Source organism: Phodopus roborovskii, unplaced genomic scaffold, assembly GCF_943737965.1.
Source record: "Phodopus roborovskii unplaced genomic scaffold, PHOROB, whole genome shotgun sequence".
NCBI lineage: Eukaryota > Metazoa > Chordata > Mammalia > Rodentia > Cricetidae > Phodopus > Phodopus roborovskii.
In genome coordinates, this window is record NW_026126511.1 from 40,610,775 (window position 1) to 40,638,346 (window position 27,572).

The 27,572-nt window shown below is 42.4% G+C and overlaps 1 protein-coding gene across 1 annotated transcript; it reads left to right on the forward strand.

Moving 5' to 3' along the window:
- The first annotated feature begins 1,029 nt into the window (after positions 1-1,029).
- Itm2b (integral membrane protein 2B) lies at positions 1,030-24,674 on the forward strand. The gene is made up of 6 exons (XM_051195388.1): positions 1,030-1,330; positions 19,554-19,682; positions 20,925-21,131; positions 21,562-21,672; positions 22,689-22,839; positions 23,845-24,674. The coding sequence occupies exons 1-6, from the start codon at positions 1,214-1,216 to the stop codon at positions 23,928-23,930; spliced, it is 801 nt and encodes a 266-aa protein (XP_051051345.1). The 5' UTR covers positions 1,030-1,213; the 3' UTR covers positions 23,931-24,674.
- Positions 24,675-27,572: the final 2,898 nt, after the last annotated feature.

The following is a 27,572-nucleotide window of genomic DNA, read 5'->3' on the forward strand; positions in this document are numbered from 1 at the left end:
CTCTATGGAGATTTTAAAACATAGCGGAACCCCTTGAATAGAGCCAAGTGCTCAAGAACCCATGCTCAACTGCTTTCTTCAAGGTTTACCTAGGCCAGAAATGACACAGTTGGAACCTTCTGGCCCAATGGGTGCAACTCTTGGTGAACAAGGATGATGGTGTTCAGAAGGATACAGGATTTGACCAAACGACCATCTGCTGACACAGCTGTAAACCCTGTAGGAGTGTGGTCCATTGTGTTCTGTCAGTCATAAGTAAAACCTCTTCAGTGAAGTTTTATTTTGAAAAAAGAAAAGTACTTAAGTACTTTGTCACAAATCACAGATTGGCCTGGTGCACACATGGTGTTTTTTTGTCTCTTTTCTACAAATGAGCATGGTTGCTTTGCTATATTTTGTGTTACCGATGTGGGATTTCAGGAATACAAATCACTGAAGAGACTTCCTTGTCATTAGATTGGGAGTAGGCATGCAGGATTTGATCAGGGCTGGCACTGACCTCTCTAGGGAGGAAGAAAAAAGACCAGCCTAGTCAGTCAGGCAACGCCTAAGGGTGAGGTCTGTGTGAGATAAAGTCTGATCACCAAGGCACAACGATTCAAATATTCCAATGCTCTACTGAGTCGCTTGCTAAGAAATGAGTTAATGGGAGTTCTTATTTTATTCACTTTTTATTTTCTCACACAAAAATTCCACAGCCTTTGGGGCTCACAATTGAGACTCTGGCAGTTATCAGAGGTTAACTTATCCTATGCAGCCAACCAGCAGAGTTCACCCCATTTTCTTATCAACCTGCAACACTGGGCCCCCGGAGGTCAACTAGTGGGAAGTGCATTCAGAACCGGAAAATCCAGGCAGCCCAGAGGGGCAGCAAGTCCCAGCTCAAGCAGGCGCGCCCTCCACAAAACCTGGCCCGATTCCCGCAGAGCCTGGGGGGTGGGGGCCAGGGAGGATCTGGCGTGGAGCCAGGCCCCGCCCCGCGCAAGGCCCCGCCCCTAGGGCCCCGCCCCCGCGCCCCTCCCCGCGCCCGTGCCCCAGCTGCGAGGCCGGGAACCCGGCTGCTCTGAGCTTCTGCTGCTTTCGCACAGTCCGCTCCTCAGCTGCAGAGTCGCGTCCTGAGCTCGGCCGACGAGGCTGCACTCGCAGCCGGGATCCCGCCGCCCGCGACCCCAGCCTTCGTCGCCGCCGCCCGCAGGGCGCCCCAGGCCGCACCATGGTGAAGGTGACGTTCAACTCGGCTCTGGCCCAGAAGGAGGCCAAGAAGGACGAGCCCAAGAGCAGCGAGGAGGCACTCATCATCCCCCCGGATGCCGTGGCGGTGGATTGCAAGGTCCGGGCTGGGGTCGCGGGCGGGGGTCCCCGCGGAGGGGATGGGTGCCCGAGCGGTCCTCCGCTCCCGGGTACCGTGCTGCTGCGTGTGTAGCGGGCGGGGCAGGGTCTCCGCCCTGGCGACCCCCGCGGGGACAGTTGCACAGGTGTGCGAGCTCCTGCCGCTCTGCACCTGGCTTGGTCGCCTGGGGACCTGCAGCGACTGGCACCGCCACCGCCGAGTTTGGCACTTTGTTCCAGTATAAATACTGTGCCTAAAATGGCTGACATCATAACAAGCCTAAACCTCTGTTGTTTCCTACTTTCGTTTCTAGGCTGAACAGCACTTGGACTAAGTCCAGCAACTGCAAGCATTTTAAAAGCATATTAAAAGCCTTTGCTTTTACAAACTCCACCTTGCCTGCAAATGGCCTTCCGTGTTGGCAGGTGAACTTCACCTTGGGGTCTGAAGAGGGGAGAGGACAGCAGTATACTGGGAGTAGTTTCTGGCTGGTGATTTTATTATTGTAACAAATATTCCAGGTGAAAGTAATTGCTATTGGGGCTGTTCCCGAGTAACCAACAGCTGACTTTTAAACGTTATCAGCGCCTTTGTGGTAAAGTGAAATCTGGAATCTCAAAGTAGGAATTTGCTCCTCTCCCTCATTTCACCAAGTCCTCCGTTAACACTGAACGAGCATGAGTGAAGCTGGGACTGGATTCACTCTTTTAATTAAGTTTTTAATTAAGTGACTTACAATAATATTCTTTTAAACGCAAATATAATTGTCTCCCAAGTTTTTCTCTTCTGCCACGTCTTAGGCTGCAAACATTTGATACCTACAGATACTAACTGTAGATGTTGCTTAATTTTTCATGAATACTTTTCAATATCTATCATTACTTGGGTAGTCTTAGTTTTGAGGTAAAAACAATCATTTGTGTCCCTGGTACAAGTAGTAAGGGCTTTTTTCTTTTCTTTTTTTTTTTTTCCTTTTAAATGATGTAGTGAAAATTACTATTAGTAAACAGGCCAATGATGCGTTCTAATTTTTTTTTTTTAGAATAATGGCAATCTGGTGACTTATACTTGTTTTCTGGAAATGTTCCAGCTAAAAAGCAAACATCGGGTTGATTTTTAAAAGACTGCCTTCCCTTGAGATAGGAAGAGTGAACTGGTTCCCTAAAAGGATTAAACGTTCTGGTTTTAGTATTGTCTTCCTGAACCCAGGGCAAACAGTCTTGGCCCTGAAAATGTTTAGAATTCACAGGTGAATTTGCCAAAGCAAATTATCGTCTTTCTTTGTCAGATGCACATCTTATCTGAAAAAAGTCTGTAGTCAAGTACCCAGTCACAACAGCCCCCTGCCAGAGTCCTTGTTTGTGGAGACTTGAGTCTCATCAGGCCCAAACTGGTTTGAACTCCTGATCCTCCTTTATCTTCCTCCCAAGTACTGGCATTACAGGTGTGCACAACCATGCCCAGCTTCAGATACACACTCTTGATGTTATTGTATAGGTATATGGTGTTTAAGTTTTAAAAAATATAACTCCTCCCACTCTAAAAAGTATCAATGATGTCATTTCTCTGGCCTTTATTCCCCTGCTGTAAAGGTTGGGAACTCTGGACAAACATCAGAATTCACTTTGCTGAGCAGGTTTGAACCAGACTGTTGACCAAGTCCTGTCATTTATGAAGAAGTGGATTTTCAGGCTCTTAGGATTTCTTATATGCTCACAATAATGTTTTTAATTTCAAAGTAACTGTGTATACTTCCATCCTTTGTTTTTATGTCTTAATTTCTCTGATCTCTATGTCCAAGGAAAAATCCTGGGGTTAAGCAGTGAAGGTTCGTGTTCCTTCATAGCCACGCAGAAATCACAGCCAAATTGGTTAATACAAAAAAAAATAACTATTTCTTTTTCCAGCTATAAGCTGGAAGCCTTTTCTGGGGTGGGGGTGCGGGGCAGGAACAATATTTATCTGCAATGAAAGTAGGAAAGATAAAGGAAAAGCCTACTTAAGGGCAGACATTGGTGGGAGAGCTTCTGATCTCATTTCAGAGCTGCGGAGTGATTACATAATGTTCTGGTTCTCCTTTGGGCTGGATGTGTGGCAACCACCTTGTCTGACCGCCTGGTCTGGGAACAGAATTAGCCTTGGTGTGTTTTGCCTGGGGCATTTCCTTTGGTCAGGTTATGGTAGGAGCAAATTCCTACAGGTTCAGAACTCTGAAAGAAAAGCATTTGAACACTTTTAACCATGGATCAGTGTTTTTTTGTTTTGTTGTTTTGGTTTGGTTTTTCTCTTTTTTGGTTTTTTGTTTGTTTGTTTTGTTTTTTCTTTTTTATGTGCTTGAGAATTGCCCCTCTGGTATCCCCTACCCTGTGCCATAAGAGTTATGGTCACTCTTGTCACTCACTGGCTTATGTAATACACATTCATGTACTTTACACTGCTCCCATCTTCTGCTGTTTCTTTCCCTGAAGAAAACCTTCTAGAAGCAGTTCCATTGTTCCACTATGGTTTCAGTCTTGCCTTTGCAGTAGCTATAATTCCAGCAGCTATTTCTTTTGATTGTACTATGTCAACTAGTTAACATGAGTTTTCTTCCACATTTTCCTGTTGACAGTCTTGTTTTCTTCCCAGACCTGCCCTCATGGATACAAAGCTCTCAGGCAGAGACACAGCAAGGAACCATAGTGTCGTGATTTGTGTGACGAAGGTCAATTTGAAATGATATGCATACACTGTGTATGGTACAGGCAGCAGTCCTTGATTTTTGTGCTCTTAGCTTCCTTTGAACCTTGGGAAACTGTTGTATATGTGCAGATACCAAAGAAAATACTGTTACTGTATTAGAAGTTCCAGATATGTCCTGATATAACTGACTTCGTTTTTTTAAAAGCTTAATTTTTAGTTTTCCTTTTTTATAAGATGAGAGGATAGAACCAGATGGTCTGCAAGAACTCTTTCAGTTTTAAAATTCGGTGAAGATGCTAGGATTATATAATTGCACTTTTGCAATAATTACAATTGCTGTGTGGGGTTTTGTTTTTGAGACAGTGTCTCACATGGCCCAGACTGGTCTTGAACTTGGTATATAGTTGATGTTGACCTTGAATTCCTGATCCTCCCGTGTCCACTTCCTGGAGTGTTGAGATTGCACTGGTGTACCACCACACCCAAAATTAAATTCAGTTGTTTTAATTGTGTGTGTGTGGGGGGGGAACAACTACCTCCTCTCCCTAACAAGACAATTTCCTTTCTTCCGTTTCATGCTTAATTTGTTACACCCCTTCCTTGAGTCCTACTAAGAGGCAGTGGCTAAACTGAAAGGAACCACATAGAAGGGAGGGTTATGTAATAAAACAGGCTCTCAGAGTAAGCGACAGTTCTTACTGCGGTAGCTGCTCATGAGCTCCCTTTTCTTAGCAGCAGCCCTTGCAAGCTGCTTGTGACGGATTATAAGAGGTAAACCACTTGCAGAGCCAACAAAATGGGCAGCATGGGTGCCGGAGTGAAGAACACATTGAGTTGTCACAAAAATGGCTGAGTGGATCCTCGTTTATGCTTTCTGCTTTTCCTCGGTTCACAATCAGGACTAATGATTTAATAATTTAGATTTCAGTTTTTATTGGTGGTTTTGGTATTTGTGTGGCTTAAGGGAGTAGAGGAAGGACATAAAATATATGACACGTGTAGATCTATAGAGGGGCTGGGAACCAGAGTGCATCTCATTACCTATTAAGTGTATTATAGAATAGACTTGGCTGTCCTAGAACTCACTGTAGACCAGGCTGGCCTGGAAGGTACTGCAGTCCTCCTGCCTCTATTTCTTAGTACTGGTACAAGCATGTGCCATTGTGCCTGGCTAGGGACTGTAAAGCGTTTACATTCATTAGGTCTTGGCCTCCAGAGAGCAAGTGGATATCTGAGTGAGGGTTTTATTCTAGGAGACAGATAAACTGTTTCTGCACATCTCTGCTGGGACACTGGCTTTTGAGGGTGGGTGAGGTTGGGTATTGTCATTGTTCAGTTGGAGGACAGACAAGTTAGCTGCCACGGTGATAAGTGTTCCCTGGGTGGACACGGCCCAATATTGTCCTTGGCATAACCGTCAACCTCTAAGAACTTGTGAATTTCAGCTCTACTACCTAAGAGTTCTGTGTCAGTGGCAGTATTTTTTTAAAACCAGAAAAGTCCCAAACATATTTATGATATAGGTATATTTAATGTGTTCAGTGTTCAACTTCCAAGTGTTTATTATGTGTTGCTAAAGCTTGACCTGTGTGTTAATGCCCAGAGAAAAATGTACGAGGCCGCACTCTGAGACATTAAGTTTCATGAACCCATAACCCAGATATTTGAAGTGACTTCAAAAGCTGCATTCTTTCTAAAAAAGGAGACACTTTTTTTCTAATTCCTGTTTGGACTAAAGCCTCTTGGATTGCTTTGCATGACACTGTGTTAGTAAAGGTCATCCTGGACAAAGAAATGGGTCAAAATAAATGTGCTCTCTTTAACTGTTTGGCAAGAGTTCCATTCCATGGTCCTGGGAATTGAACCTAGGGCCTCATACATGCTTGATGAGGGCATTACACCCCTGCCCTGAGCTATTTCTCCAGCCCTAAATGTGTCACTTTAATTAGAGCCTGGAGACTGAAGGAGGAGTTAAGGACTTTCCCACTAAAGGATTCAGGCCACAGCTACTACCTGTTAAGATAAGGGACTTCTCAGTTCAAAGGTGATGGTTGTCTGAATGTCTTAGAAAATGCTTAACACTGGGACCCCTTATGATGAGCTGTTTCTGTGTAAAGCTAGGTGTCCCCGGTTCTCACTCTGCTTCACAGTGATAGTCTTTACAAGATAGCAGAAGGGTCAAGGTTTAAGATGATGTTGTCAGAGTAACCCTAAGGACACCATTTTAAAACTTTCCACTTAACAAAATGAATCTCATTACTCGTAACTTTAAAAAGAACTCCACGATGTGTGTGTGTGGGGGGGGGGGAGGGAGACACATGACCCTCTCTACTTCACTGTGGTTTTTCACTTTCTCCTGTATCTGGACCCCCGTATTCTCACAACCTTGGAGCTCATGGAGTGCTACCAATCATCGAATGAACACTTATTTTAAAGAATTTACTGATTTTTTTTTTTTTTTAAGTCCTTACATTGAGTTGAGGGGGAAAAAAAAAAAAAGCTGTAAAGTGTTTCTATAGTCATCCCATGTTAGGACAAATTAGACTGACAATAGACTTTTTATTCCCAAGCAGGGAAATTTGAATTGAGTTGTAGCGCCAGAGTGAATCTCCTAATGCTGCATTTACTATTGTGTCTTCTGATGCACACAGGATTCCTGGTGTGATTCTTGATTTGGTGCTAATGTAAATATAACTGAAGAGAGGTTAATGTTGAGATACAGTTTATAGTCTGGTTTATTAATGCTAGCAATTTTAAGTTTTAAGTTACATAGCAAATTTATTTGAGAAACTGGCATTAGAACTTTTTGTTTGTTTTGTTTTGTTTTGTGGAGGTAGGGCATTATTCCTGTTGCCCAGGCTGGCCCAGAACCTGTAGTTACCCTGCTGCCTTAGTCTGGAAAGTGCTGACAGAGTCAGGTATGAATTTGAAATACTCATATCGACATTTTTATTTATAAAAGTATTCAACAAAGTAGTTGCATTCCATATTTTAAGGAATAAGCTCTGGCAGATTTTTAATATTCAAATTTGGAACTTTTTTCTACTTAAAAAACAAGGTCACACTATGCAGCCCTGGCTCCCCTGTAACTCACTCTGTAGACCAGGCTGGCCCCAAACTCATAGGGAACTACTGTCTCTGTCTCCTGAGTGCGGGAACTAAAGGCATGTGCTGTCACACCTGGCTCTGAATCTTTAACTTTTGCCAAATTATTTTTAGAAATTGTTTTTCATGGTGAGTATAAAGCTTAAATCCTTTTTCTTAAATGTGATTGCAGTATGTAATTTAAGAGTTTCTGAAACAAGTCTCAGTCTGTTATCTAGGCTGAGCCAGGACTGTAATCCAGCCTGGCCCTGCACTCAGTGCCCTCTTCCTGCCTTGGCCTCCTGGTTGCCCTGACATCAGGCTTGAGCCATTGTACCTAGATACAATTAATTACCATAGAAAACCAAATAGCTAATTTTATTTCTTTCTCTCTCTCACCCTTTCTCCTTGTTTTCTGAGATAGGAACTTGCTTTGTAAACCAGGCTAGCTTGAAATGTACTATGTAGCCCAGACCGGCCTCAAACCCATGGCATTCTTCCTGGCTCCGTCTCCAGGTCCTAAGATTGCAGGCATGCACCACCATGCCTAGCCATGCCTAGGCAATCCTTGTTGTTAATTTAATTGCTTGGATCACTTCAATACCCAAAAGGTCCCCCATTAAACAGGTGAAGGTGACTTTGAGAGCTGGTCATTGTTAATCATTTAATTGTCCTTGCTTTTTACTTTTTGGATGGTGAGGTCCCCAGTCCCACCAGTTTTAGCTAGGCAGGACTAGACATGTTAAACAGAGTGGCACACTCAGCTCCTCTTATTACCAAAGAAGGTGCTTTTGATGGAGCAGGAGTTTCTTCTTAGTAAACAAGTTAGACTTTGTTTTGTTTTCATTTTTAAAAGTCAGGCCGACTGAAAAGATGGCTTGATGGTTGAGGACACTGACAGTTCTTCTGAAGGACCCAGGTTCAATTCCCAGCAGTCACATGGTGGCTCACAACTGTCTGTAATACATGTATGTGATACACAGACATAAGCAGGCAAAACATCAAAACACAGAAAATAATTAAAAGTTAAACAAAAAGGACAAAGGTTGTATCCAAGAAAGAAAGTACAATGCTAATTTACACATTGCTCTGGTGTAAACAGCACTTGTCAAGTACAATAAAAGTAGTGGCTATCAATCTAGCAAGACATTACTATGTGTACAAAGAATAGAATATGTATGTAGTGAAAAAAGACATACACATGCTAACTATATCCATTTTTCAATTGGATACTACCAATGAGCAGTATTAAAACCAGAAAAAATTAAAATAAACTTTGGAAATGACATGAAAGAGCAATATAAACAAGTATTTGTAGTCACTGTTACCCAAATGTGTTCCAGAAACCCCCTTAGAGATCCACAGTGCATTATTTCCTGATACAGCTGTGATGCTGTCTTCACTTTCACTCTCTAGTGGGCAGTGCAGTTTTCCACAAGCTGAACACATGACGTCTTAACCAACTGTCCTGACGTGCAGACTCCAGCTGTCTTCTGTCAAGTTGTTCACTAAGCACTGCACAACTTCAGGAGCCTTTCTTTCTCTTATACTCCTGGAGTTGTTTGGGAATGTTTGTGACCTACAAAATGGCTGTTCATGTTAATGTTGTAAGTGTATTAAGTCTTCTGTCTTCTTTCTAATATAGTAAATATCTTTTTATATAAAGCCTATGGAATGCAAAAGTCCCTTGAGTTTATGAACAATTTTTAACGGTTACCAAAGAGGTTCTGAGACCAAAATGTTTGAGAATCCCTGACTCAAGAGAAATGTGCAGTTCAGGTCACCAAGTACAGCTGGGCAGTGTTTCCAGCTTGAGGAGACCAGAGTATGCTCTGCTCAGCGAAGCCACAAGGCAGAGTGGCCTAATGGCCAAACTGTAATACGAGACCAGAAGTGGCTAAGGAGTGAGCATGATTGCTTCTGATTAATTTAAGGACACTGACACTGACATTACAATAGTGATTGTCTCTCAGGAGAAAAGGCATGTTGTTGTAAAAGAAAATAAACAATTTTTCCAGTTGTCAGCAAAATTCTTTCCATACCAACTGGGGTGTTAGTTAACATACAGTTAAAATGATCTGTCACTCAAGAGCTTAAATTTTTCTGTGTGTAACTGCACCACGGCCTCTAAAATGTGTTCCCGTAAGATAGTGCAGGGCAATTTACATTTTAAAACTTAACTAATTCTTTTGGTACCTGCTATGTACTAGAGAAACACACATTTTAGAATCCTTAGTTTTTCGTGTTGATGGAACTCAGAACAACGGAAGTGTCAGTACTGTTCTACAACTGACATGAAGTGGGGGTGTACAGGACAGTATTCCAGAAGTCATATTCCACTGTTGGACTGGCTGCCTGGGAGGGGCGGGGTTGGGGAACGGAACTGGAAGAGACGACAGGACGACACAATGGGATGGGTCAGGAGGCAGCTTCTGAGTCCTATAGTCACCGTGTTGCTGATGGAAACAGATGGAGAAACCTGAGGTGATGTAGTCAACACAGCACTTGAGAGAACAAGGCAAGGTTCAAACCTGACCTCTAACACTTGAGTTTCCATCACTGAACTGCATTGATGCCCTAACAGATTCCTAGTCCCATTTACTGAGGGTACCAGGTAAAAAGGAAGAATGTCATTTTTTATTCTCTTTCCCCTAATCATTAAAAAAAAAAAATGTAGGTATTGTTCTATTTCTTATGCCATAGAAAAGCAAGCAGTATGTCACACCAGCACACAAGAGCCAGACTTTGCTAGATTTGCTTTCTACGTGAAAAGAGATAAAACGGAGGTCCATGTCAAGCCATTAGAGTTTAAATGGAAATCCTCATTTGCCTTTCAAACTACAGTATTATAGGGTATTATGTGGGTTGCTCAGTGGTAGAGCATGGGCTTGATCTGTGGGTCCTGTAACCAAGAGATAACCATCACCACCAGCAGGAGGTATTTTTTCACTCGACACATAATCTGTCCATTGTATACATAGTAGTAACTTCTTGCTAAATTGATAGCCACTACTTTTATTGTACTTGACAAGTGCTGTTTATACCAGAGTAATGTGTTGCATTGTACTTCCTTCCTTGTATAAAACCTTTGTCCTTCTTAAAAAAAAAAAAACTTTTAATTTCATGTTTTGATGTTTTGCCTGCATATGTCTGTATCACATGTATGAGTTACAAACAGTTGTGAGCCACCATGTGGCTGCTGGGAATTGAACCTGGGTCCTTTGGAAGAACAGTCAGTGTCCTCAACCATCAAGCCATCTTTTCAGACCTTTTCTTTTTCAGGGTTTGATCATTGTTTCTTGCCACTTGAAAAGATGTGCCTTAGTTTTCTATGTAGTTTTTGATAGCTTTATCTTCTGACAATAGTCTAATTGCCTTTCTGTATCTTCTGGCTCACCGAAGAGATAGCCATTCTGGGTTGTATTTGCTGCCATGCATTTGATCTGTGATTAAAAATTTGTAAAGCCTTGCATGTCTGAGTGTGCTGACCCCATCTCTCCCTCCCTTCCTCCTTCCCTCCTTCCCTCCCTCCCTTCCCTCTCCCCTCCCTTCAGTGGCCAAGAATGATGTCGTCCATACTTGCCTTACAATCACACTACTCTTTCTGTCTGTGTCTTGAGTGCTGGGGTTGTAAGCATGATTCCCAGCTGATCCTCTGGTCCAGTCCCATTGCTTGTTTGGTGTCAAATTCTACTTGGGCTGTGGCTCTCCTGGGTGGTGTGGAGCACCGGCCGCCTCCTCTCCTGCTCTGCTGCTTGCTGTTCCTGGTGTCTGGTTCTCTGTGCATTTCCGTACTGGCTTCTTGTCACCCTTCTGCAATGTTTGAGGCTTTCTTTTCTGCTCTTGCTTTGGTACTTTCTATGAGACGGCCAGCGTTGCTAGAATGCTGCTGAGGTTGATCGTTTCCATTCTGTGTGGCTGCAGGCTCGTTTGCTTTGCCTTTACCATCACTTCATGGAGTTTTCAGAAGATAAACATTAGCTGAAAAATCAATATTAGGACTTTCAACTCTGCCATCACTGTAGCTTTTGAAAGCTTAATTAGAATATGCCCTTCGTGCTAACAATAGGCCTAATGATAATTAATAATGGATAGTAATGGAAACTGTCTGGATTATTGGCACTAATTTAAGACCTGACAAGATGACCTAGAAAAATAAGCCATCATTCTCTGATGTCCCTCTCCAAAGAGCCAGGACTGCTGGCTTGATGAGTAACTGTGAAGACGCTCGCTGCTGATGTTGGGATTTCGAGGTCCGCCTTTGCTGCTCCAGCTGTGAATTTTACTTTTCAGTGACTAGTTTTCACTTTTCTCTCCCTTCTCTGTTTCTGCCAGTGTCTTGAAGTGTAGCTGCTGCTTAACTAGGACTTGCCATGTACTTGGCTGGCCTTGGACTTGCAGTGAGCCTTCGGCCTCTGCTTCCTGCGTGCTGATTAACTACAGGTTTTCATCACCACACCTAGCCCTCCCTTTATTTATATCCTGGCTTTTTAAGATTCATTTTCAAACGTGGCAGCCTGAATACTCCCCTTTAATGTTTTACCCAAGTGTGTATGATCGCAGTTGTCGTCAGAAGTCTCAGCTCTGCTTTCACTAGAAAATGATATCCCTGGGTCCAAGCGCCAGAAGCCCGGTAGGCTGAGGAACCAATATCAGATATTTGCACTGAATTTTAATTTTATTTCATTTTGAGTGTATTGATTTATTTGGGGGTTTCTGATCAAGGCTCAGTGGAGGATGATCTTGAACTTCTGCTCTTCCTGTGTCTGCGTCCCAAGTGCTAGGATCATAGTCACAAGCTGACAGACAGTTCCCTCTACTCTTATCAGTGATGTCTGTACTCAGTGCAGATAGCTGAGCCATTGAGTCAAAGTGTTTCCTTATTACCTGGCCTCTGTGGAGAGGCCAGTGTACCTGCCCTCGGGACTGAGATTAAGGACCTAGTATGTAGTACTTTTTTTTTTTTTCCTGTGTTACAGGCTCTCCTCAAACTCAAGGTCTTCTTGCTCTTGAGGCTTCCAAGTGCTAGATAGAATTGCTGCAGTCTATAACATTGTGCCCAGCTACTTAGTCATTATGTTTAACTTTCAAATTTCCAAACTCAGATGGAGGAGATGTCTATAAATTTTCACTTTTCACTTAATTCGTATGGATCGGTGATATAGGCCAGAGGAAGAGAAGAGAGTGTAAGGCCCTGGGTTTTATTTTAGCCTTTCAGTTAAATAAGAAATAAGTAGAAATATAATCAATTTTATATTTTTCAAAAGAATACACTTAGAATTACCAAAGCATATCAAATAGAATTGCTTGTATTTTCAATATATAAAATTATTTTACTGTGTTTTCATTAAAATCCAACCTTCATACAAAATGTGAGTCGGGGATAGGCTTGCTTCTTTTTCTGGTCTTGACTCTCAGTTTCATGATGAATTAGATGTGGGCCATCTGTGACATGCTTGAAGATTTTATAAAGATGGTTGTTATTTGGAACAGTCAGATTCTGGTGGGAGGGAAAAACCTGTCTCTCCCAGCTGATTTGTTCCTGATAGAGGCTATTTTGCTAACCACAGATAAAACTTGGATGTGATGTTGCTTACAAAACACCTGCCAGTCATTTCTCCTTACTTAGCTCTACCTTATAAATGGGAAAGTCTACCAAAAGTTGTTTCATAAGCTGTCACTGGTAAATCTCAGAAAGCAGAGAGCAAATAAATACTAGAGAAATGGTGGTCTCTTTAAACTATGGGGAAAGCATGAGGTTTTAAATAGTGCAGAAAAAGAATAGATTTTAAGTTACCCATAAATTAATATTTAGTGTTATTTTAGTTTGCATCAAGTGCCCTGTTTTCCCCTGGAGATACAGAATTGAGTAGTTGATGTGCTCTAGCACTCGATACATTTATTTTACAGGGTTACTGAGATTTTTTTTTTCCCTCTTAATTCTGACCTGCTTGTTTAACCTTAGGTGTGTGCTCATTTTATAAGTTGCTAATAATTTGGTCCAGATTTTATACATTTCCCTGGATTGTTATGCAGTAGCTTAAATTGTTAACTTCCTGTAGAATTTGTTAGTAAAAAACAAAATGTGTGGTGGGAAGCAGTGTTGTCGAGACCAGCACAGCCACTAAGCGCTCTTTCCCCTCACCCTCCTCTAGTCTAAATATAGACCAGTTCCATAGCTCCTGAGCAACACGGTGCTTCCTAATTTCAGCTCAATACTAACTCGATTGGCTGAGGCTGCTGTGAACTGTGGCACTCAAATGCAAAGGGCAGCTTTCTGCTCTTCCCAGAGCATGCCCAGCTCTGGGAGCCTGCTTCCTGTTTATGTGTCAAAGGGGATGAATATTCCTAGGTGGACTTCGTTAGGAATTGAGACAACAGTCCTGTTTGAAAAGCAAAGTGGGAAAGAAGGCCTGGGAATGTGTGCTGTCTTTAACAGACTCCTCACCTCTCAGCCTGGGGTTCTGCTCTTGGTAACTGTTGCTAGTGGTGGCCAACAGCAGGTATGTCTTATTGATGCCCCTCTACTGATGGGGAAGCTGTAGAGCAAGCTTAGCATCTCCCATCCTCTAAAACCCAGAGCTCGGCAGGCCTGGTGGCACATGCTGGCAACCCTGAGTGCTAGGGAGGTTGAGGCAAGACTACCACAGACACAGGGATTGCCTGGGTAAGTCAGTGAGGTCCTCAATACTAAACGTTTCAAAAGTGAAGAAAAATGGGCTGGCCTAGGCTGTAGACTCTAGGTTAAGTCCAAGAGGAAAAAAGAAAACAAAAACCAGCTCAAAATCCTTCCCCCCCCATACTTACAGCTACCTTTATTATTTATTTTAGAAAATATTTTCCATTACAATTAATCTGGGAAAGTCATAGTTAAGCACAAAAAAAAAAAAAAAAAAAAAAAAAATCATGTTTCTGTAAAAGGTTCGTGAACATAGGAATTACGTTAAAACATGTACAGTAAGTATCTTACCATATAACACTTTCTGGAAACAGTTCACAGGGGGCTGACGGTAAGTGTCTTGTGATGACACCTGTAAAGGGAAAAAAAAGCCTTTAGGCTGTAGAAATCTCCAGGTGCAGAGCCTGAGCCCATCAGTACAGCATGGTATAAGTTGACCAACACCTTGAACACAACAGGCAAGTGCTCAGGGCTGAGCCAACCTCTAGTTCCTAACTTTAAATTTTATTTATTTATTTATTGCCTTTGCATGCAAGCAAATGCCAAAATCCTTTTCTTTTAAGCAGAGCAAATGTAGATTTATTACAGAAAAGTGAAGAATGAATTCCCAAGACCAGGAGGGACTCCAAGGGAGGAATTCCCCCAAAATCATCTCCAAGGGACTTCCTTTGGATTGTTTCACTATGTAATACCTGTCAATGTTTACCTATATTATCCCAACACATTTAAAAAATGTAGTAATCTATTTCCAATGGCTCAGTAGCTCATGCAGTTTTGAACTAAGTACATAAACTCTTTTCTTTATGGTTTTCTTTCCTCTATTCTAGTATTTTTATTCCAAGGACTCGCCAATCTCGGCTGACTCTGTTTGGAACGTACATTTATTGAGACAGGGTCTACTGTATTACCTCACTGTGTAGCTAAGGGTGACCTTGAAGGTCTGCCCCTCCTGCCTCTCCACCTCAGTGGGCAGATCACTAGCGTACCCACCACACCTGGCTTCATGTAGGCAGTGCTAAAGAGCCAAACCAGGGGCTTCACTATGCTAGACAAGCTTTCTCCCCACTCCACTCCATCCCAGCCTGTCCCCGCCTTTTTTAATACTTGAGATATTTCCCTCCTTACTGTTGTAATGGCTAAGACACTGTGGCAGCATTTGCTGTGAAAGGCAAGGCGTTACATTGAAGAACTTTAGAAAATGTCTCTTAAAAGGCTCTGGGCTCTCTTCATTGTGTAAATAAGGTTCAGATAGAGGTGTCGAAGGATGTGAAGTATTACGCTGAAACAATTAAAAAAATTATTTTTGAGCTATGTTTATGATGGAAGCCCATTTATTGAAGCCTCTTAGGGAACTGATTGAGGTGACCTAACTCATAACTAATGGAAGTAAAACACAATTTAGCCTTTGTTTTTCTTGAGATATAGTTAAGTCATCTTGCCTTATTGTCTGGTAAGATTTATTCCAACCAGAAAATATTGTGGTACCCAAGAGAGAATACGGAGCCATGTCTATGTAGTAGAGACTGAACATGAGTCTGTGTATGTTGGCCAAGCACCCTGCCACCACATTGCATTCCAGTCTCTCTCTCTCTCTCTCTCTCTCTCTCTCTCTCTCTCTCTCTCTCTCTCTCTTTTAAATTTGTGTTGTTCAGGCTGCCTTCTGGCTGCAGCCCACCTGCCTCAGCCTCCTGAGTAGGTGAGATGAAAGCTTTGGACCACCAAGCGGGCTCTGTCTGGTGCAGAGGATGGGGGTATGCCCAGGTGTGCTTTGCTGTCTTCATTTATAAACTGGGCTAAAATCTTGGCTTTCAGGATTAATGAGCTGATAATTACGTGGGACCTGCGGGAGTTCTCAGCATAGTTAAGGTGCACTAGTTCCAGGGCTGCAAAGGGAGAGGTCTGTGTCTCCTGCTAAAACAGGCCAAGTAAAGCTATGTGCCTGGTGAACTGCTGGCTCGTTAGTGAGGGCTTTTTGCTTTTTTGTTTGTTTTGTTTTGTTTTGTTTTTGGCAGACTTGGAGTTTATGGAGAGGTTTTTAATGCAGATTTTAAGTGTTAGGGTTAAGGGGAAAAAAAAACCCGCTAGAACATGGTATGTAGGGGTCTTCTCTTTTAAATTATAAAATGTTTGAAGCACACATGAACAAAATACAGGACCTTTGCTGGTGTGTTTCACAGTATGGATATGATGAATGGAAATCTACGCACCAGACACTGAATATCTGGGTTTGTTTTAGTTTGGGACAAGTTTGAACAATGATGCTGTAAATACTTATTTAAAAGGTGATTTATCTTTTTTCTTTCTGGTATTTTGAAGTAGGCTCCCGTGTCACCTAGGCATTCTTAAAACTAGGTAGGACGGATTACTTTGAATTTATTTAGCATTTTTAATTCTTTACGTGTGTGCATGTGCCTGAGAAGGCATATGTGCCACATGTGGGTCCCCGGCCCTGAGAACTGCTGGGTCCCTGGAACTAGAGTTACGGATGGTTGAGAGCCACCTGATGTGGGCACTGGGAACTGAGCCTGCACTCAGGGCAAGAGCCCTGAGCAATGTCCCCAGCCCAACTTTGAACTCTTGATTCTTTTGCTTTGGCTTGCCAGAAGGCTAATGTCACCCTGTCCAAGGGCACGTGATATTTCATACTTGATCTTTAGTAGGGTGGTTTGACTGTGTTAGATTTTCTACAATTTTATTTCTTACCCTGTGCTGTGACGTCAAGTACTGCACTGAGCAGAAACAGACTCAACTTCAGTAATGAACATCTTTGTACTCCAGACCAGAAAGGCTATGGTGTAAGCTTTAGTAAACCAACAGGTATGGGGTTTGTTCTATGAGGTTTTGGTTGTTGTTTTTTCTGTTTTTTTTTTTTTTTTTTTTTTCATTTTTTGACACTGTAGTCCTGACTGACCTGGAACACACTATGTAGCTCAGGTTAGCCTTGAGCCTGTGGCAGTTCTCCTGCCTCGGCCACTAGGCCCAGCTCAATGACTTTTATCTTGAATGTGCTTTATGCTTGGTGTGTTACTCAGATTATAAGAAAGACCATCATATATACCTGTTTTAATTCATTAACTGCTGATGGTATGAGGCATGACTTATTCACATTTGGATTTCTCACTGGATCTCGCCCAGTATGTCCCACGTAGCTGGCTTTAACAGATGTTAGGTTAAGTGCAGTCACTGCCTTTGCCAGATAGCCAGTTCGTTATGCATCCTAGATGATTGTGCTGTCCCCTCCATTATCTTTCTGGCTGCTGATACAACTTCTGTGAATCATGAAAAGTTAAACAGCCAAGCTCTTTCTTCATTCAGTCATCAATTATCTGCAAGTTAACTAAGTGCCAAGCGTGGCTTAGAGTTTCCAGGAATGCAAAATGAACACGAATAAACACAGGAACTGTCTAGCCTAGTAACAAGAGATAAGATCTCTACGTGCATTTCTAATGCAAGAAAGCAAGTGACTAAGCAATATAGAAGAAACAGATCAGAGCTGTTAGGAAGTTACAGTGGTATATGGACTTGGGTCTGTAGTTTAGCTACTACTGAAATAGATTCTTGTTGATGTCTTTATTGTCAAGCTGTGTTTTAGATGCTAAGTAACTCTTTTAAAAGGTGTTTCAAAGTGAAGTTCTTTAACAAGTTGGTCTCTTCTGCTGTCCTAGAATGATTTAAAAAAAAAAAAAAAATAATGACTTAGGATTTCAGCTCCACACCAAGGCCCTCTGTGGCCTGCCCCACTTCCTACTCTTCATCTTGGGATCCCTCCCCCCACACTGCACACTCAGTTGCACCGGGTCTCCCTGGAAGTGTCCTGTATCTTGCCCTCATGATTTTATTCATTCTTTACCTTTTATGCCATTTCCTGGAACATTGTCTTCTGCCTGGCTATGTGTGTTACCTTCCATGCCCTGGTTTCTCTCTGTGAAGTCTGTCCCTTAACTCATCCAGTCTCATATGCTCTATGCATTTTTCCTACCAGAGCCCATATTTACATTACTTTGTGACTTACTAGACGGGAGATGGGGTTTTCTATGATAGATCAGACTGGCCCAGACATCACTGTGTAGTCTAGGCTGATCTCCAACTCATGGCCGTCACTGGCTGTAGCTGCCAAGTGCTCGGATTATAGGTATACAAAGCCTGCTTGGCTCTTTTTGCATATTATTTTCCAGAGTGATCCAGCCCATCTTTTCCTTGGCCAAGTCTATATTCCTGGTGCCTAATACAACTGTTTAGACATATTAGACTTGTATAACTTATTTTCAGAATTGTCTGTTGCATTGTTAAAATGATAAAAGGTCTGAGAACTCTCTGTGTAACAGTGAGGCCACATATAATTTCTCACCATCCACCCATGATCCTTAGCTACTCGTAGGAGGGAGCCTGGCAGATAGGCTTGGGTATGTGCATACTTGGCCGTCTGAGCAGCTGATACCAAATGCCAAGAGCGACCGTTTTCATCTGTCATTCTAACCCCCACACTTGTCCCCACTCTGAGAGTAAATTGTGCTGGGAATACTTTGTCTCTTTCAGCATTGTCGAGCAAACTCAAGCTTTCTTGTTGGGGGGGTTCTATAAAACCTCATCATAAGATGTGGAATTCATAGAACTTTCCACTAATAAGGTAGCCAATAAATTCTTCTGGCTCACTCCTATCCCATGCTACACTTTAGTAGACTCATTGATATAAATACCCACACACAGTCATTGATGAGGACTACCTGAAATGTAATCCTCTCCACCCTCAGCTTTTGGTTGGAATCTTATTTGTTATCCTTCAAGGTTCTATGCTTACAAATAAAGCTTTCTACCCTGTGAATGTAATGGCACATGCCGGCAATCATAGCACTTTGGGGGGGGGGGGCGGTCAGAGGCAGGAGGATTGCTACAGCTTTGAGGTGAGCCTGGGCTACATGGTGAGACCCTCCCTCAACTGAACAAAGGAGTGCATCTGTCTAGTCTCACACTGTTCCTCTTGGCTACAATACCTGGAATTGGACTTTGCCCAATAGAATCCAGATCCGGTCTCTTATCTTACAATAGGAAATTCAGAGCTGTAGTTTTCATTCCTAAATGACTTGTCACATTAGCCATATTAGCATCTTGGGTTGTTACACTGACTCACCATGTTTTTGCTCATCATCTACCAGTTTTTCTGTCTTGCTTGCTTATGTGCTGTAATATAGATCTGATGAGGTGGTCCATATTGGCTTTTAGGGTTAGTTCTAAAAAAGAAAATGAAAAAACCAAGATTCGGGTACCAGTGGGATTGTAAAATAATTCTAGATAAGTTAACTTGTCTTGATTTTTAGATTCTGTCTATCCAAAGAATTTCAGTGTCCTGTCACTCTTTTGCTACTGTTCTGTAGATTGCTAGGAATGGTTTTATATCTGGAATGAAATCAATAAACTACTTGTAAAGGCTAACAGTTTTATAAATGATCCAGTTAGGAAATATCTAAGCTGTGTAATGCACTCTTATAATACTGTAAAACAAGGTTTTCTTGATTCCTGAATTTCAAATGCTTAGAATACAGTGCCAAAAGTTGTGTATGAAAAGTAGTGGTTTGTATTACCACTCAAGACATTGTTAGAAGACTTCTGCTTAGAAGTCTCCCTGGGGACCAGTGTCCACCCCGTGTGAGGAGGCTTAGGGGTCTTGGCGCCCCTCTTCCTCATTGATCAGAGCCTTAACACCTTTGGTCTTTATTTCATGAATAATTCTGCACCGTCTGTGCTTCTGTGTACTAACTGGCTGTCCTCTTCATGTTCTAGGACCCGGATGATGTGGTCCCGGCTGGACAGAGACGAGCATGGTGCTGGTGCATGTGCTTTGGACTGGCGTTCATGCTCGCTGGTGTCATCCTCGGAGGCGCATACCTCTACAAGTATTTTGCACTTCAGGTATCATAAAAAGATATTCAAACTCTTTTTTGCTGTGTATATTTATTTATGGGGGAGAGGGGTCATCAGAGACAGTCTGGAGTCAGTTCTCTCCTTTACCATGTGAGTCCCAGGGATTGAACTGAAATTTTTAGGCTCAGTGGCAAGTACTTTACCAGGGAGCAGTCTCGCCAGCTCCAGAAGAATTAGTTCTTGGTCTGGGTTTTTTTTTTTTTTTTTTTTTTTTTTTTCCTTTCCATTGCGAATTAGAACATGGTCTCTACCTTGCTCTAAAGAGTGTACTGTTTCAGAGTATTGAGAAACACTTGTCAACAAGATTTTTAAACTAATTTTGAAGTCTTCTTTAAAAGTTATATGAACTTCCATGCTCATTTTTAGTCTTATTCAAGATGATGGCATGTTGATAAATGTTACTGAACTAATAGGGTAAAGATAAAATTTTTTGGTTATTTTGAAGTAGACTTATGTAGATAAGTCTGGCATTGAACTTTTGATTCCTCTGCCTTCACCTTGTGTGCTTATAGACTTATAGGCATGTACTAATACCACTCCTGGCTACATCTTTTTTAACATTATGTTTTGTTTTGTTTTACAAGAAGCATAAGATACAGAAGATATAATATGCAATTCCATTGATAAGAGAGAACATTTGATCCTAAAATGTTTGTTACACACTCTGTCTTTATATATGTATACTTGAAAAATATTTTTATTACGTACATTTATTTACTTGTGTGTGAGAGAGTGGGCATAATCCCCCAAGCTCCACATAAACTAGGTATGGTAGCACTTGTTTGGTAGAAGCTGAAGGATCAAACGTTTAAGGTTATCCTTGGCTATATAGCAAGTTAGAGGGCAGCCTGGGCTACCTGAGATCCTATCTCAAAAGAAAGGAAAACGTTACTTGCTTCTGAATGTGTTCCATGAGGAACTGCCTACAGATAGGAGCAGGCCTGTGTGTTTCTTCAGATTCACTTGACACCAGATAACTTTCACTGCTTTTATCTACCATGAAGAGTAAAGAGGAAATCAGCTGCTTTTTCTCCTTCTGAAAGACTTTTTTTTAAAAAGACAACTTCAGAATCTGATAAAGAACACGTTAGCTCTGTAATTAAACTGTCTGAAAAGTAGGAGTTTGTCAGCAGAATACTATTTAGATAGAGGTGGCAGCTTAAGTGAGGCTTGCACTTAAACGCCCGTCTCCTTCGGAATTGCTGAAAGGTAGTGTTTTCAACTCTGCAGCCTGATGATGTGTACTACTGCGGACTGAAGTACATCAAAGATGACGTCATCTTGAATGAGCCCTCTGCAGACGCTCCAGCTGCTCGATACCAGACAATTGAGGAGAACATTAAGATCTTTGAGGAAGATGAAGTTGAATTCATCAGTGTGCCTGTACCAGAGTTTGCAGACAGCGACCCTGCCAACATTGTGCATGACTTTAACAAGGTGAGCCGGCGTGTGTCCGGGATTGGGAGCAACATGCAGGCTGTTTTAATATTTGCTAAATGCTTCTATCTAGGGTTTAGTTATTACTTAAGAGAGAGGAAGAGGAGAGTTGCTGACTCAAAGCACCTGTCTCGTGCCAGCACTGGGGAGGCTGAGACTAGAGGATCAAAACTTTGAGGCTCTCCTGGTCCACACAATGAAGCGCTGTCCCATGAGATGAACAAAAGTAGACTTAGGTTCCTTTCCCTCTGAGGCTTGGCCTTCCCATACTTCACTGTCTGTGGCTTGCCTGCTGATCCCATCCAGTTCTTACTGAAATGCAAGTGGCTTATAAGTTCTAAAGAATCCCATCTTGCTGGCAGTGCTCTCAGGGCCCAGTAGCTATGTATCTCAGGTACACTGATCTGACTGAGATGTATCTTTTCTCCAGAAACTCACTGCTTATCTGGACCTTAACCTGGATAAGTGCTACGTGATTCCTCTGAACACGTCCATCGTTATGCCACCCAAAAACCTGTTGGAGCTACTTATCAACATCAAGGTACCAAGTGTTTACTACGTCATGGAATTCCCCTTTGAAAAGTTAGCCTTCTTGGAGCTCACTCTTCTGGAGTGTAGCCAAGGGTTTTATGGCAAAGTGCTGACACTTGTGCTATCTCTTCTTTTTAATGCTTTCAATTTTGAAGTTAAAAACATTTTTAGCCAGGTGGTGGTGGTGTACGTCTTTAATCCCAGCGCTCTGGACGCAGAGGCAGGTGGATCTCTGTGAGTAGGAGGCCAGCCTGGTCTACAGAGTTCTAGGATAATCAGGGCTACACAGAGAAACTCTTGTCTCGAAAAACCAGGGAAAAAAAAGAAGAAAAGAACAAAGAACATTTTTTTTTAAAGCATTTAAAATTAGGCTGGAGAGAGCCCAGCAGGTGAGAGGCCTCACTGTGCAAGCCTGACAGTGCGAGGTCAATCCATAAAACCTACAGTGGGAGGAAGGAAGCAGCTCCGATGGTCCCCTGACATCCACGCTCAGGCCTCCACATTCTGCACACATGCACCTACACATGCACGCACACTGCACATGCTCATGACACATACATACATACACTACACGTGCACACAGACTGTACATATGTACATATTATATACACACATGCACACACAGACACGATACTAGCGCACACACTACACGTGCACATAGTAAATGATAAATAAAATGGAAATTTTTTTGAAAATAAAAGTTTTTCATAACATTTAAATTTTCCTGAAGGACTAGAAAATAAATATTTACCAGATACTTAATTCTAATGCCTCACTGTTGGGTATGGCTGAATCGTAACAAAACTGTATGTATTGCTGGGTACAGCAACACATGCCTGGAGTCAGTCCTGTCTTCTTGGAAGGTTGAGGCAGAACAATCAGCTAAGTTCAGGAACCGAAGACCAGCTTGGGCAACAAAGTGAGACCCCAAAAACAGTTAAATTGTTAGCCCTATCGCCTGAGACTTTGCCTGCCTTTCTTGTCTGCTCAGTGTTTTGAATTTTGTGTCCCATTTTCCCACTCCAGGCTGGAACCTACCTGCCCCAGTCATACCTTATCCATGAGCACATGGTAATTACTGACCGCATCGAGAACGTGGATCATCTGGGCTTCTTCATTTATCGCCTGTGTCACGACAAGGAAACCTACAAGCTGCAACGCAGAGAAAGTATTAGAGGTAAAGACAGATAGTTTCTATGGCATTTAGGCACTGTGAGCCATGATCCTGCCATAGTTGAGAAGTGACAAGGGATACTGTGTCATACTTGGCTAGTATTTCCAGGACTTAGAATAATCATCTTAATCCAGAGCCACTTCTTGCAGACAGAGTCAGTCAGCACGAAATGCCGTTGCTTGGAGATTCCTGCCCGCCAGCTTAGGTGTAGAAAAGTCAGGTTTAACCCTGCATCCCCACCGTGGCCCAGCCACAAGAGAAAGGAGGTCTTATTATCCAGGGGTCTCTCTTCAGCCTTTCGCCTGGATTCTCAGGAATCTGAATTGTCACAGGATCATCCACCTTTTGGACCACACTGAGGACAGCCATAGATAGCCAGGTGACTTAGCAAGAAATGTAGGTGATGAATCCAGAGCATTGATACAACCATGCAGCATTGTCCAGTCATTTAACCTTGTTCCCTGCCCCCCCCCCCAACAGCATGTGCCCATTACAAATGCAAAACGAAAGCCTGTGATGGCACACAAGGTCCCCAGTGCCATCAGTGCCCCTGCAGTCTGATTTCTTGGGGATTACATCATCCAGTGAGAGTGTTTTCCTGGCCTCTGCTCATACTTGTAATGACATTGTTCTCACCTCAAGCTGCTGAGTCACCTCTGAAACCCACCGCTTGATTTCTTACATAGAAGTTACTATCTTGGTTCATGATTTTCTAAAACCAGTTTGATAGAACGATGCCCGTCTGTCCTGGAGTGCAGTTCTGCAAGCACACATGGGTGCGTGTGTGTGCACCACACATAACTAGACCACTCCCCAAACCCGTCTGCGAGCCTTTTGTAAAGCACCATTACCAGCTGCTGTGGTGTCTGTAAAGACGGAGTGGAGAGCAACGTTATAGCATGAAAATTGAGGGATGGGTGTAGAGTGGCGTGCTTCTTTAAAGACAAACGATGAGAAGAAATGCGAACCCAAACCTTTAAAACCAAAACCCTTTGTCTTCCCAAACAGGTATTCAGAAGCGTGAAGCCAGTAACTGTTTCTCCATTCGGCATTTCGAGAACAAATTTGTTATGGAAACTTCCATTTGTTCTTGAGCGGTCAAGAAAAGTGTGGGGAGAAATTGAACGCCACAGCATGGCCCTCCCCTTGTATTTTGTGCAGTGATTATTTTTTAAACTCTTCTTTTCATGTAAGTAGCAAACAGGGCTTCACTGTCTTTTCATCTCATTTAATTCAATTAAAACCATTATGTTTAAAAAAACAAAACCTTTTTTCTTTCTAAGTGTGGTGTCTTTGATACTTGAATTAGCAATTGTGTGGCATCCTAGGTAAGAGTCATTTCTCCATAGAGCTTACATGCTAGGAATAATTTCATTTATCCAGCTTTTAATGTGTCATTTCTGCAGTTCCAAGAGGAAGGGTTACCTAAAGAATTGTCATATACATATGTTAAAAGGACCACAGTGACGGACTTGTAGATGCTCCCGGCCCTGCTCCCTGTCTGTAAGCCTTTGAGGCCAGTTCTGACACTCCTTTAAGTAAACTGCAGCGTTTTCGGTGTCACATTTAACCATTTCAGAGTATGATTTCAGCCTGACGTCTGGATATCCTAGGCCTCTGCTGTAAGAAGATTTTAGACAAATGTTTGGAACTTAAGCAACAACTCATGTTACTGATTTGTATAGCCCACATCTGTGCAATGGAATATAAATATCGCAAAGCCATGTGATGAGACTGTGTGTTGTTTTTCCCATAAGATAAAACCAAAGAAGAATTTGGTTCTGCATATTTTAAGGGAATCCACATACATAGAGAATAAAACTATTTTATAAAACCTAGTTCTCTACATATAGTTATAAAATAAGTTTTTTTAAAAAAAAATAAAGTAAGCCATTAATAACTACATCAGATTCTTTGTGGATGCTGTTAAAATAACACTGAAGGTCAAACTCAAATGATGCTGCCTGCTAGAAAGAGGGTCTTAAGAGGAACCTTAAGTTAGGTTACCAAGGGAGACCTAACCTTTTGAAGAAACACAAGCTGTGGATCTGAGTAGTTGTGGCAAGGTCTCTGGGCTGTTGGGACTAGTGACCGGCATTGCCTCTACTAGTAGGAGGATAGTCAGGTACCGAAATACCTGGCAAGTTACGGAAGGGATTTGTTGTGATTTCAGTTTTTGAAACGGTTTCACTCTGGAAACTAGGCTGACCTCAGTATCTAGTCAGGCTAGTCCTGGACTCCTGGTGATTCTCCTGCCTCCACTTCCAGGATGCTAGGATGACTGGCATGAGGCACCGCCCCTGGCTTATGTCTCTGAGGTTGCTTCTTACCTGAAATAATTCAGAATCCACTTCCTATAAAACCGGAAGAGGAGGGCTGGAGTGGTGGCTTGGATGTTAAAGAGTTCTTCCTGCTGTTCTAGAGGACCCAAGTTCAGTTCCCAGCACCCACATTGAGTGGCTCACAACTGCCTGTAAATGCAGCCCTGGGAATCTAGTACTTTCTTCTGGCCCCTACATGCAATGCAGCATTCACACAAATAAAAGTGAATACCTGAGAGTGGCTTTACTGCAGACTCTCAAGACAAAGCATTTCAATTCTGACTTTAGGGCAGAACCTTTAAAACTTCAAAAGTGCATAAAGGGTTTGGCCTGGAAACCAGTTCTAATTTGGAAGGATGTTTTGTGACTCTTGCCTTTTAGTTTCATTTCGATAATACTGTCAGACCTTTAGATACAGCCAAGTTGATATTTAGGGATGGGGAATTTACTTTAGAAGAGAGAAAGCTCTTACTAAAATGAGAACAGTGTTTCCCTACTTTCCAGGCTTTAAAATGTCATGGGGTTTTATGAAAATGCTTTCTGAGGCCTGTGCACATCCAAGGGTCCATACTGGGCATCTGTGGATCTCCATAGTCAGTAAGTGACTAATGAGTAGTGAGCCAGTTGCAGCTCATTATGGTAATTACTGGACAGACCTTCATTTAAATATTTTTATGACCTGTGAATCCAAGCTGAGGCCTTGTAGGTGCTATTACAAATGCCTGTCCCGGACTATAGCCCCATCCTCCTCCTAAACTGTCTTCAGACTGTCATTTGGTAAACCATGGGCATTCGTTGAAGGTTTGTAACTTGAAAGAAGCATGTTAGTTTGTTCTTGGGATAGCAAGCTGTAGCGACAACCTCAGCGTCTCACTGACTTCCCGCAGTATGAGTGCCAGCAGTCAGCCTGGTGGGGTCCAACAAACATAAAGTTTCATTAGAACAATGTAAGAACTTCATATAGCCCTAGTAAAACACTTGATAGTCTTTACAACCACAGACTAGCAGGGTGTCTGTGGCTTTATTTCCGGCACTAATACATCAATAAAGCAGACAGCCCAGTTAGCAGTGGTGGTGTGTGCCTGTAATCCCTGCACTTTGGAAACTGAGTGAGTTCAAGGCAACATAAACAACGTGAGGGTTCCGGGTGACTTTCAACCACATGGCAAGCTCTTGAAAGAAGAAAAGTTTCTCTTTTCTTGGTCAGCTGTCTCACAGGAATCTGAGGATTACTAGCTGAGGATCTAGGGGATGCCATTTGATCCCAAGTGCTGTACAGAGCCTTGGGAAAGCTGGAGGAAAGGCTCCAAAAGGAAATTGAACAATCAAACAGGACTACTGGTTTCCAGCTTCCAAGGAGATTGCTACCTTTCCTTGACTTTCAGTTTTCTTTGGTGAGGGCGTGCTTTATTATCAGTGAAAGACACCTGTATTCTCTGGGCCCTCTGCTATAAGGACACTGGTTCCATTTGTGTGGGCTCTACCCATATGACCACTCCAAGGCTCCATCCTTTAGTGCCATGACACCTTGGAGGTTAGGATCCCAGCATGAATTTTGTGTACAGCTGGGTTAGGATGTTAGAATTCCAATCACAGGGCACCCTAAATGGCTATGTGCGAAAGCCCAACGTGGGTCCAGTCCTGCCCCTTTGTGGCACATTCTGTTTGCTTCTGGGTAACAAAGAGCACAGAAGTCAGGAGGCAAATGGTTGGGACTTTGATTGATCATCTGTGGCAGAGGGATGAGAGACTTCTCTGGCTTAAGAGGTGACTGACTGAACCATGACTGAAAATGTTTTGTATTAACTCGGTACAATTGTTGGTGATTCACGCTGCTTTTGAACCCCAGCGCTATGATGAAACAAGTAAATGCCGAGTTTTCTTTTAAATGTATAATTTCTTTCATTGCATTTCCTGGCTCCTTTATATTTTTTATACAAATTTTTAGTAAATGGGATGAAGTGAGGGGAGGGAAGTACACAGTGATCTGAATGGTATTTATCTCGAATGCCAGTAGTAGGAGTATACAGCTTAAAGAAACTAAAGGCAGTTTAATAATGCCACCAAAACTTGCTTGGATTGTTGGAAGAAAACAGTACAGGTTGTGCTTTTGAATGTGGTTATGAGATAACGCTGGCTAAATTTAGGATTCTGGTGGGTGCACATAGTTTAGGATATTAGAGACTCCTTCCCCAGAACAGGACTTGTTGCCTGTGAATTATTCTGTGTTGGACTCTGAATCTTGCATATTTGAGGTTTTGTATTCTAAACAAGGGCTTCAGCATGTCTGTTTAGAAAAAGGACAGCCCCTTGCACTGTATTATCCAGAGTCATTGTTAGCTTTCTTCTCTCTTGGTCTTTGTAGTAAGTGCTTGTTTAAGTAAGGCATGGTTCAGTCCCAGCTCCCTGTTTGTC

Coding starts and splice junctions, on each gene's coding strand:
- Itm2b (XM_051195388.1), top strand. CDS start 1,214: ATGGTGAAGGTGACGTTCAACTCGGCTCTGGCCCAGAAGGAGGCCAAG. Junction 19,683..20,924: donor ACAAGTATTTTGCACTTCAG/GTATCATAAAAA, acceptor TCAACTCTGCAG/CCTGATGATGTGTACTACTG. Junction 21,132..21,561: donor TTGTGCATGACTTTAACAAG/GTGAGCCGGCGT, acceptor TCTTTTCTCCAG/AAACTCACTGCTTATCTGGA.